Source organism: Colobus angolensis, unplaced genomic scaffold (genome assembly GCF_000951035.1).
Source record: "Colobus angolensis palliatus isolate OR3802 unplaced genomic scaffold, Cang.pa_1.0 Scaffold18, whole genome shotgun sequence".
Lineage (NCBI taxonomy): Eukaryota > Metazoa > Chordata > Mammalia > Primates > Cercopithecidae > Colobus > Colobus angolensis.
In genome coordinates this window covers 516,930-529,037 of record NW_012114932.1, presented here as the reverse complement: position 1 = coordinate 529,037, position 12,108 = coordinate 516,930, and the positions used below count along the sequence as shown (strand labels likewise).

The following is a 12,108-nucleotide window of genomic DNA, read 5'->3' as shown; positions in this document are numbered from 1 at the left end:
CGGAGGTTGCAGTGAGCCGAGATCGCGCCACTGCACTCCAACCTGGGAGACAGGGTGAGACTCCATCTTAAAAAAATAAATTAAAAAAAAAAATAAAGTTTTTAAAAAATCCCCAGTGATCCAATATTTTTAAGAACTTTACCTTTAGTGCCTCAAATGTAAGCAGGACATCATTAGTTTGCTTCAGGTCAATATAGAACATCATCAGCTCCCGTGATCCAAGTTGCATGAATATGGGAAGTAGCTGAAATGAAGACCAAATATAAGTCTTAAATTTTGGTTTTATTTTCATGTATTTCCTATTCCACTCTTTGAGGATAGAAGCCTAAAGAAATGACACACCTCTTCCTCCCTCCCTATGAAGATAAATGTACACACGCACTGTAATCAAACAGACCATATCAGGAACAACCTGCATAAGACTTGACCAGTTTCATGCAAAGTCTTGTTTGTGGCAGAGTTAGAATATATCTTTGTATAAAATGCTACCATAAAATACCAGAGAAATGAACACAATAATTCCTATGTGTGAACAGTACTCTTTCCAATAAGCTTACCTCCTGATACTCTCCTAGAGGGGTCAAATACTGGAGAATGAGTCGCTGCTCGATAGCAGGAGTCATAGGATAAAGGGTATAATTGGTGCCAATCACCCAGGGGGACATTTCTGACCAGCTGCTGTTAGACAGCTCAACAAACATGCGATCTGGATCAGAAGATGAGAAACCCAACTTTTGCTTGGCTTTCCTAAAGTTCTCCCTGTCACCCTGTTTTGCTGACTTGTTTTTCTTTAATCCTCCATCCTCAGGTTTGGTTGTTGAGTTCACTCTGCTACTGGTCTTGTGGCCTGAATCAAGATGAAAGGAGATCTCCATGTCTCCAGAAGCTTCCTCTTGGTCTCCATCCACTACATCTACAGCCATGTCACCATAGTCCATATCCACAGCTTCCTCATCCAGAGGCAAAAGGGGTTCAGAAGAGAGCTTCCGTGGACTGGGACGCTTGTTTTCCTGCCGCAAAGCCACTTCCTGTAGCTGTAGCTCCCTCAGTCTTCGAAGCACTATTGCCACCTATCAACAGATAATTGGAGAAAAACGGGGTGCCTCTTTATTAAGGATTAACTAATCCTTAATAATTCTTATTTCCACATAACTGGAGACTCATACAGTGAGCCCAATACCTGGTAATAGCAACAATTTGACAAATATGTTGCTTTGATTCCTACAAATTGATGAAATAAGTAACAGCTAAGTATTGTTCCTCATAAAATTTTCCAGAGAACCCAAACCAGAAGATTTGCACGTAAAATACATCATTGACAACTGATCTGTTTGGGTCAACTTGACCTGGACCATCACACCTGAAGAGGGAGAAAATAGATATATTCATGATTTTTCTCATGTGTCGTTGAAAACCAAACATGAAAGTTTCTCAAACTTTTATCTACTGCAGGTTGTATTCCATTAGATATTGCCATTTATATTATACATAACTACATTATCATTTTTCAAGTTCCTTTTTTTTTTTTTTTTTTCACTTCCTAAGTACTTACTTTTTGGGCCAACCCTATAAAGTGGTACTGTGTTTCATTTTAAACAGAGAGGGATGGCCAGGCGCAGTGGCTCACACCTGTAATCCCAGTAATTTGGGAGGCCAAGATGGGTGGATCACCTGAGACCAGGAGTTGGAGACCAGCCTGGCCAACATGGTGAAACCCCGTCTTTACAAAAAATACAAAAAATTTCCCAGGCATGGAGGCGCTCGCCTGTAATCCCAGCTACTGGGGAGGCTGAGGCAGGAGAATCGCTTGAACCCGGGAGGCGGCGGTTGCAGTGATCCAGCTTGGGCAACAAGAGTGAAACTCCATCTCAAAAAAAAGAGGGATTATGTGTGCACTTTACTTTGAATTGCATTTTTTAAATTAGAATAGTGGAAAGATAAAAGGAAGGGCACTTGGAAGCTGTTATCCTCAACAAACTAATACAGGAAAAGAAAACTAAACACTGCATGTTCTCACTTATAAGTGGGAAATGAACGATGAGAACACAGGGACACATTGCGGGGAACAACACACACTGGGGCCTGTCGAAGGAGAGTGGGAAGAGAATCAGGAAGAAGAGCTAATGGATGCTGGGCCTAATACTTAGGTGATGGGTTGATCTGTGCAGCAAATCACCATGACACATGTTTACCTATGTAATAAATGTGCATATCCGGGAGAGGTACCCCAGAACTTAAAATAAAAGTTGATGGGGGGGAGGGAAAAAAAAATGGCAGATGGATGGATATTTTAAGTGTTCACAATCAATTTAGGTGACGTATAGATGTAGTTGTTCACCGTAAAATGCTTTCAATTTTACTACATGTTTGAAAATTTTCATAACACAAATTATGAAAAGGGAAACACGGAATGTTACTATTCTTTATTGGCATACAACGTCATCATCCTTGACAAGATTAAAAGTTGCTATTTTATGCCGAACACGGTGGCTCACGCTTGTAATCCCAGCACTTTGGGAGGCCTAGGTGGGAAGATCATGAGGTCAGGAGTTCGAGACCAGCCCGACCAACATGGTGAAATCCTGTCTCTACTAAAAATACAAAAAATTAGCCGGGCATGGTAGCGGGCACCTGTAATCCCAGCTACTCAGGAGGCTAAGGCAGGAGAATTGTTTGAACCCGGAAGGCGGAGGTTGCAATGAGCCAAGATCGCATCACTGCACTCCAAACTGGGCAACAAAGCAAAACTCCGTCTCCAAAAAAAAAAAAAAGCAGCTATTTTCTATTTTTAAAAACTCTTATGGAAACTAATATTGAAATTATAGCCATGCTCCAGTACAAGGTAATCAATATGATCTACTTATTCAGATTCAGGTAACAAAGAATTTGTGAATACTCTCCCAACTTATACAGAAATTTATTCTAATACAGTCCTTACCAGCTGTGAATTTTCATCTCTATAGTTGGCAGCAATGTCTTGATTTTCCATAGCACCTCCTAACAGTCCAGTAGAGTATGTCCTCAATGGTTGATCAGCCTCTCGGGCCCATTTGAAAAGATTCTCAACAATGCCCTCCTATAGTAAAGGAAATTAAATAGTACATTTCGGAAAAAGTCCACGTTCATGATTAACAATATAAGCAAAGATTTCAGTCTCATGAAAAAAATTTTAATATTTCAATGTTCATAAGAGTAAAAAAAGCACTACTACAGCATCCAGTAAGTTCCTTAATTATATAAAGTATCTGTGCAAAAGAAGCCTATTCAGCCAATAAAACTCAATCTATCTCTTTTAGGTTTTTGCAGTCAGAAAAAAATAATTAAAAAATAAATAAAACTCAAGCTAAAAATTAACAATCTCCAGAATATAGTCCTAATCTAGATGCTAACTTCCGAAAGGCTCCATGATCAACTGGGGATCACTGAAAAGTAACCCTCATAGAAGCTCACAATAATATATTAACGATCTGAGAAGCAGTGTTTAATTTAGCCCCACATACCAGAACCTTCTTTTTTTTTTTTTTTTTTTTTTTAAACAAAGTCTCACTCTGTCGCCCAGGCTGGAGTGCAGTTGTGTAATCTTGGCTCACTGCGACCCCTGTCTCCCAGGTTCAAGCAATTCTCCTGCCTCAGCCTCCTGAGTACCTTGGCCTATAGGCATGTGCCACCACAGCCGGCTAATTTTTTTTTTTTTGGAGACGGAGTCTCGCTCTGTCGCCCAGGTTGGAGTGCAGTGACCGGATCCCAGCTCACTGCAAGCTCCGCCTCCCGGGTTTACGCCATTCTCCTGCCTCAGCCTCCCGATAAGTTTTTTATTTTTTAGTAGAGACGGGGTTTCACTATGTTGACCATGCTGGTCTCGAACTCCTGACTTCAAGTGATCCGCCCACCTCGGCCTCCCAAAGTGCTAGGATTATAGGCGTGAGTGACCATGCCTGGCCTCTCAAACTTATTTTGTAATTATCTTTTATTATGAAATAAAATACATATAAACATGCATGGTCCAAAGAACTTGAAAATCACCTATGTCCTACTGCCCAGCTTAAGAAATAGAAACCTTCTGTAGGCCAAAATTGATAAAAACATAAAATAAAAATAAATAATACATTAAAATTCTTTTGCCTTTTCCAGATCACAAATTTAAAAATAAAAAAATTTTTAAAGAAATAGAAACCTCCAATGTACCCCTCCTTATGCCACTTCCTGCAAGGTTTAAACATTCCTAAATTTTAAGAATTTTCTTGTTAAACTTTGTCAGCTGCTATATGCTTTTGAACTACATAAATTGTGATAGTGTATATATTCTGCTGCAACTTATTTTTTACTCAGCATATGTTTTTTAGATTCATCTATATTGCTGCATGTAGCACACTTAAATAGCACTCAAGACAGGCTACAAATATTAATTTATCTCATCCTCATATCAAGCCTGTAGGATTGGGCAGGTACTATATTTATAGATGAGGAAAATGAATCACAATGAGGCTAATGAACCAAAAGTTACAAAACTAGTTAGTGGCAAAGCTAGGATGTGAACCTAGACAGTGTACCCCTACAGATGCTCTTCACTGCCATACTCTGTTATTTTATTCGCTTGACTAATAATGATGATATAAACTATGTTTGTGCTAGCCAAGTATCTAACATACAAATCTAGCAACAGAACTGCTAGGTCATAGGGTATGTGCATGCTCAACTTTACTAGATGAGGCCAAACTTTTCCAAAGTGATTGCAACAATTCACATTTCCACCAATAGTGAATAAAAGTTCTCTTCCTTTTTCCACATCTTTGCCAACACTACCACTATCAGTCTGAGCAGTCACATAGGGTATGTGCATGCTCAACTTTACTAGATGAGGCCAAACTTTTCCAAAGTGATTGCAACAATTCACATTTCCACCAATAGTGAATAAAAGTTCTCTTCCTTTTTCCACATCTTTGCCAACACTACCACTATCAGTCTGATGGGTGTAAAAATAGCATTTCACTTAATTTGAATTTCCTTGGTTATTAAATAAGTTCCGCATTTTTTCATTTATGTGTTGACCATTCAGATTTTTGCTTCTGTGAAGTACTCTTGCTTTTGCCAGTGTCTTTTGCTAAACAACAGTTCATTTTTTTTCTTTTTGAGACACAGTCTTGCTCTGTCACCCAGGCTGGAGTGCAGTGGCACAATCTCGACTCACTGCAACCTCTGCCTCTCAGGTTCAAGCATTTCTCCTGCCTTGGCCTCCTGAGTAGTTGGGATTACAGGTGCACACCACCATGCCAAGCTGATTTTTGTATTTTTAGTAGAGATGGCGTTTCACCATGTTAGCCAGGTTGGTCTCAAACTCCTGACCTCAGGGGATCCACCCGCCTCCCACTCAGCTCCCAAAGAGCTGGGATTACAGGTGTGAGCCACCGCACCTGGCCAAGTTCTTAATTTTCTTATAAGCGTACTTAAGGCTGGGAGCAGTGGCTCGTGCCTGTAATCCTAACGCTTTGGGAGACCAATGCAGGAGGATCACTTGAAGTCAGGTGTTTGAAGTCAGGAGTTTGAAACCAGCCTAGGCAACATAGCAAGACCCCATCTCCACACACACAAAAAAATTTAAAAATTAGCTGGGCATTGTGGTGGACACCTGTAGTCGAAGCTACTTGGGAAGCTGAGGCAGGAAGATCACTTGAGCCCAGCAGTTCAAGGCTGCAGTAAGTTAGGACTGCACCACTGCACTCCAGCCTGGGTGACAAAGCGAGACTCCATCCCTAAAAAGAATAAAAATAAAAATAAATTTAAAAATAAAAAAAATACTGGCTGGGCATGGTGGCTCACACCTGTAATCCCAGCACTCTGGGAGGCCAAGGAGGGTGGATCACCTGAGGTCAGGAGTTTGAGACCAGCCTGGTCAACATGGTGAAACCCCATTTCTAACAAAAATACAAAAATTAGCCAGCATGGTGGCGGGTGCCTGTAATCTCAGCTACTCAGGAGGCTGAGGCAGGAGAATCGGAGCCCGGAAGGTGGAGGTTGCAGTGAGCCGAGATCGTGCCACTGTGCTCCAGCCTGGGCAACAAGAACAAAACTTTGTCTCAAAAATAATAATAATAATAATAATAATTTTTAAATATTTTTTAAAACTTAATATTTTCTTTTTCTTAAATTCTTCAAAAGAGTCATCAGCTCATTCTCCTATATATTACCAAAAGTTTTTACCATTTTTTAAAAATTCCTACTATGGGTTGGGGATGGTGGCTCATGCCTGTAATCCTAGCGCTTTGGGAGGCCAAGGCGGGTGGATCACTTGAGGTCAGGAGTGCAAGACCAGCCTCCTGGCCAACATGGCGAAACCTCGTAAAATTACAAAAATTGGCTGAGTACAGAGGCGCGTGCTTGTAGTTCCAACTATTCGGGAGGCTGAGGCATGAGAATCGCTTGAGGTTGCAGTGAGCTGAGATTGCGCCACTGCACTCCAACCTGGGTGACAGAGCAAGACCGTCTCTCAAAAAAAAAAAAAAAAAATCTACTCTGAAGAACACATTTTTGGAAATTTTGTTGTAAAATTTCTACTGATATAGAATATATTTACCATGTATTTTCAGTGTATCTCTTTGTGCCCTTTTCCCAAACAGTATAAGAAACTTAAAATATTAATTCTATCTATTCTCTTCCACTGACATGTTATGAAGAATTCTGTTCCAACTTTTGTCCTCCTAAACTGTTTCTTTTGATTAACAGTTCTAGGTTTACATGCCAGGCACGGTGGCTCATGCCTGTAATCCCAGCACTTTGGGAGGCGGAGGCGGGTGGATCAAATGAGATTAGGAGTTTGAGACCAGCCTGGTCAACATGGCGAAACCACATCTCTACTAAAAATACAAAATTATCTGGGTGTGGTGGCACATGCCTATAATCCCAGCTGCTCAGGAGGCTGAGGCAGGAGAATCACTTGAACCCAGGAGGCAGAGTTGCAGTGAGCTGACATCAGACCACTGCATTCCAACCTGGGCAACAGAGCAAAACTCTGACTCAATTTTAAAAAAAAAATAGTCCTATGTTTACAAACAGACACTGAGGATGTTTTCTACTATCTTCTGACCTCTACTGCCACTGTGGCAAAGTTTCCTCTGTTTGATTATTTGCAGGAATTTTTTTTACTCTAGTTGCTTTTAAGATCTCCTCTTTGGTAATCTTCACTGTACTTTCTGAATCTGAATGGTGATGTCTTTCATTAATTTTTAAAATTCTACTGTCATCTCTCTGAATGCTGTCATCTCTTTGAATATGCCTTTGTCCTTTCTCATCTCTCTACTCCCTCTACCTGAAACTCCCTTTAGATATTCTGAACTTTCTAATTCTAGTCAATGTTTCAACTTCTTTTATACTTTTCATTTCTTATTTCTAGGAGCTTCATTATTAGTTATCCTGTCAGATCTTCCAGTCCATTAATTGTATCTTCAGCTCTGTCTAAACTTCACTCTAACTCATAGAGACAGGGGTCTCACTTTGTTGCCCAGGCTGATCTTGAATTCCTGGCCTCAAGGGATCCTCCTGCCTCAGCCTCCTGAGCAACTGAGACTATAAGCATGCATCCCTATACCCAGCTCATTTACTAAGTTTTTAAATTCCGTAACTATAATTTTTGTTTTTTCATAGAGTCTTGGACTTTTCTTAGAGTTCGGATTCCTTATTTTACATCCAATAGTTTAACCATTTTTAAGAGTATAATTCAGTAGGACTAAGTACATTCACAATGTTAAATAACTATTACCGGTATAGTATCTATTTTCAGAACTTCTTCACTATGCAAACAAAAACTCTATACCCCTCACTTTCAATTACGATTAAGACAACCAGACAGAAGATCAATAAGGAAACAGAGAACGCGAACAACACTATAAGACATTGAACCTAAAAGATGTACACAGAGAACTCCACCCAATAACAGCAGATTACACAGTCTTCTCGAGTACACATAGAACTTTTTCCATGTTCTTTTACGTTTTTTTCTTTCCAGAGTAAACCATATGTTAGGCCACAAGTCTTAATAAATTTTTTAAAATGATTGAAATCTCACAATCTTTTCTAGTCACAACACAATGAAACTAGAAATCAACAATATCAGAAAACTATAATATTCACAAATACATGGAAATTAAACATCATGGAATAACTAATGAGTCAAAGAAATCACAAGGGAAATTAGAAAATCACTTTGGACAAATGAAAACACAACCATACCAAAACCCAAGGAATGCAGCAAAGGTGGTGGTTAAAATGAAATTTATTTATTTATTTCTCTTTTTTTTTTGAGATGCAGCTTTGGTCTTGTTGCCCAGGCTGGAGTGCAATGGCACAATCTCGGTTCACTGCAAGCTCTGCCTCCTGAGTTTGAGTGATTCTCCTGCCTCAGCCTCCCAAATAGCTGGGACTACAGGCACACGCCACCACGCCTCGATAATTTTGTATTTTTAGTAGAGATGGGGTTTCACCATGTTGCCCAGGCTGCTCTCGAACTCCTGACCTCAGGTGATCCACTCACCTCGGCCTCCCAAAGCGCTGGGATTATAAGCGTGAGGCACTGCACCCAGCCAGAATGAAATTTATAGCTGCAAACACATACAATTAAAAAAGAAGAAAGATCTCAAATCAAATTTGGAACTAGGCCTAACTATGCCTTATTCCATATGACACTAGAAAAAAACAATACTCAAAGCTAGTAAAAGAAATAATAAAGATTATAGTGGAGAAAAATGAAATAGAGAACAGAAAAATAAATAAAGTCAATGAAACTAAAAGTTCTCTACCAAGATCAACAAAATTGACAAAGTTTTGGCAAGACAGGTCAAGAATAAAAGAGAGGACTCAAATTACTAGGATCAGAAATGAAACAGGCCTCATTACTATCAACTTTATAGAAATAAAAAGATTTATAAGAGAATACCATATACAATTGTACAACAACAAATTGGATAACCAAGATAAAATGGACAAATCTACCAAAACTGACTCATAAAGAAACAGAAAAACTAAACAGACCTATAAGTAGCAAGGAAATTGAATCAATAATCAAAAACTTCCCAAAACAGAAAAACCCAGGACACAATGACTTCACTAGTAAATTCTACAAAACATCTAAAGAAGAATTAAAGCCGGGTGCAGTGGCTTACATCTGTAATCCCAACAATTTGAGAGGCTGAGGCAGGAGGATCGCTTGAGGCTAGGAGCTCGAGACAACTTAAGCAACAAAACCAGACCCATCTCTTTAAATAATTAAATAAAATAAAGAAGAATTAATACCAATCCTTCTCAAAACTCCTCCCAAAAATTGACTGGGAAGTAACACTTTGTAACTCATTTTATGATGCCAGCATTACCAAAGCTAAAGACACTATGAGAAAAGAAAACTATAGACCAATATATCACTAATGACTATAGTTATAAAAATCCTCAACAAAATACTAGGAATATGAATTCAGCAGCATAAGAGGATTATACATCATGACTAAATAAACTGTATTTCAGGAATTTAAAGATAGTTCAACATGCCACATGGCCACTGCAACTGATACCAAAAAAATGTTGACAAGTCAATACCTTATAATGAAAAAACTATAAACTAGAAATAGAAGGAAACATCAGCATAATAAAGGCCATTTATGAAAACTCACAGCTAATATCATACTCAACAGTGAAAGATTCAAAGGCTTTCCCTTAAGATCAAGAAAAAATTGTCCACTTTTTTTTTAAGAGACAAAGTCTCCCTGTGTTTCCCAGGATGGTCTTGAACTCCTGAGCACAAACTATCTTCCCACCTCGGCCTCCCAAAGTACTGAGGTTACAGGCGTCAGCCACCACACCTGGTCAAGGTGTCCACTTTTGCCACTTCTATTAAACATAGTACTGGAAGTTCTAGTGAAACTAATTAGACATAAAGAAGGAAATTAAAAGAACCCAGATTAGAGAGAAAGAAGATTACATCTGTTGCCAAATGACATGAACTTATATGTATAAAACCCTAAAGACTCCATACACAAAAAAACCTGTCAAGAAACACATTCAGCAAAGTTATAGGATACAAAATCAACATACAAAAATCAGTTGCATTTCTACACACTAGCAATGAAAAATATAAAAAGGAAATTCTTTTTTTTTTTAAGTGACAAGGTCTCACTCTGTCACCCAGGCCGGAATGCAGTGACATAATCATAACTCACGGCAACCTCGAACTCCTGCGCTGAAGCAATCCTCCTGCCTCAAACTCCCGACTAGCCAGGACTACAGCCATGTGCCACCACACTCAGCATATATATATATATATACACACACATATATATACACACACACATATATATATATTTACAGAAGGGGTCTCACTATGTTGCCCAGCCTGCAAATACTTTTAAATAAAAATAAATTTTAGCCCAGACAGAGTTGCTCATGCCTGTAATGCCAGCACCTTGGGAAACCAAGTCAAGGAGGATCATTTGAGCTCAGGAGTTCGAGAACAGCCTGGGCAACATAATGAGACTCTGTCTCTATTTTTTCATATATATTTTAAAAATAAATAGATTTTAGGTCAGGTGCAGTGGCTCATGCCTGTAATCTCAGCACTATGGGAGGCCAAGACGGGTGGATCACCTGAGGTCAAGAGTTTGAGACCAGCCTGGCTAACATAGTGAAACCCCATTACTACCAAAAATACAAAAAATTAGCTGGGCATGGTGGCAGGTCCATGTAATCCCAGCTACTCGGGAGGCTGAGGCAGGAGAATCTCTTGAACCTAGGAGGCAGAGGTTGCAGTGAGCTGAGATCGCATCACTGCACTCCAGCCTGGGCAACAAGAGCAAAACTCAGTCTCAAAAAAAAAAATGTAAAGCTTTTTTTCAATATCTCTGAAAGTAAAAGTCAACAACTTTTTAAAAACAGTGGCTGAATAAAATCAACTTAGTACACTGAACCAGCATTTTAAAAAAGAAAGAAAGTAAAAAAGTATCAGAATGAATTGCACTAAGAGTAAACTGTTTTGAAACTTCTTTTTCATACATACAATGTATGGACTGGGCCGGGCGCGGTGGCTCAAGCCTGTAATCCCAGCACTTTGGGAGGCCGAGACGGGCGGATCACGAGGTCAGGAGATCGAGACCATCCTGGCTAACACGGTGAAATCCCGTCTCTATTAAAAATACAAAAAACTAGCCGGGCGAGGTAGCAGGCACCTGTAGTCCCAGCTACTCGGGAGGCTGAGGCAGGAGAATGGCGTGAACCCGGGAGGCGGAGGTTGCAGTGAGCTGAGATCTGGCCACTGCACTCTAGCCTGGGCGACAGAGTGAGACTCCATCTCAAAAAAAAAAAAAAAAATGTATGGACTGGGTTTCAAGGTTTTAAAAAAAAGTACATAACTATGTTTCACAAAATTTGAAAAACACTGTCCTAGAGCAGTAAGTCTTTTTCTTTTCTGTTCTGAGACAGGGTTTCATTCTGTCTCCCAGGCTGGAAAGCAGGGGCACAATCACAGCTCACTGCAGCCTCCACCTCCTGGGCCCAAGCAACCCTCCCACCTCAGCCTCCCAAGCAGCTAAGACTACGGTGTGCACCACTACACCCACAAAGAGACTCCACCTCTTTGTAGATGAGGTCTCCTTAGGTTATCCAGGCTGAATAACTCTTAATTATAACTTTGAGGAACACCAATAGTCAATTTGTTGAGAAATAATGATTTCTGACTCATTAATTGCTATAATTAAATTTTAAGAAATATTGATTCATTAAAAAAACTGCATAGGATAGATACTTCTGAAGAGTACAGATCATCACGTAATCAAGTAACACAGTATGAAAGAGGCTTGCAATCTGTTCTCTAAACACTGGATTCAAGACAATTTCCAATCTAATGCACAATGGAGTAAGTCACTTCTCCCAATAAACCATTAATTAAGAAATGATAAAACTGTTCTTGCAGAAAGCTTTATTATTCATAATTTCCCTTAAATAGTGTTTCTAACCTCCAAAGGGCATTCATTTCTTTTTAGATCTACAATGATGAAACTATAATGAACCAGAGATGATTTTCCTACAAGGACAACATGGAAATTTTCAAAAAGCCCAGTTAAATCATCTGTAATT

The 12,108-nt window shown here is 39.4% G+C and overlaps 1 protein-coding gene across 1 annotated transcript in view; it reads right to left on the bottom strand.

Moving 5' to 3' along the window:
- VPRBP (Vpr (HIV-1) binding protein) overlaps nucleotides 1-12,108 on the bottom strand; it is a 124,303-nt gene that overhangs the window by 54,893 nt on the left and 57,302 nt on the right. The window contains exons 6-8 of the mRNA XM_011939299.1: nucleotides 2,939-3,076; nucleotides 558-1,070; nucleotides 143-244 (exon numbers count right to left, since the gene is read on the bottom strand). Of these exons, the coding sequence (XP_011794689.1) occupies nucleotides 143-244; nucleotides 558-1,070; nucleotides 2,939-3,076 (753 nt within the window). The remainder of the gene's footprint in view (nucleotides 1-142; nucleotides 245-557; nucleotides 1,071-2,938; nucleotides 3,077-12,108) is intronic.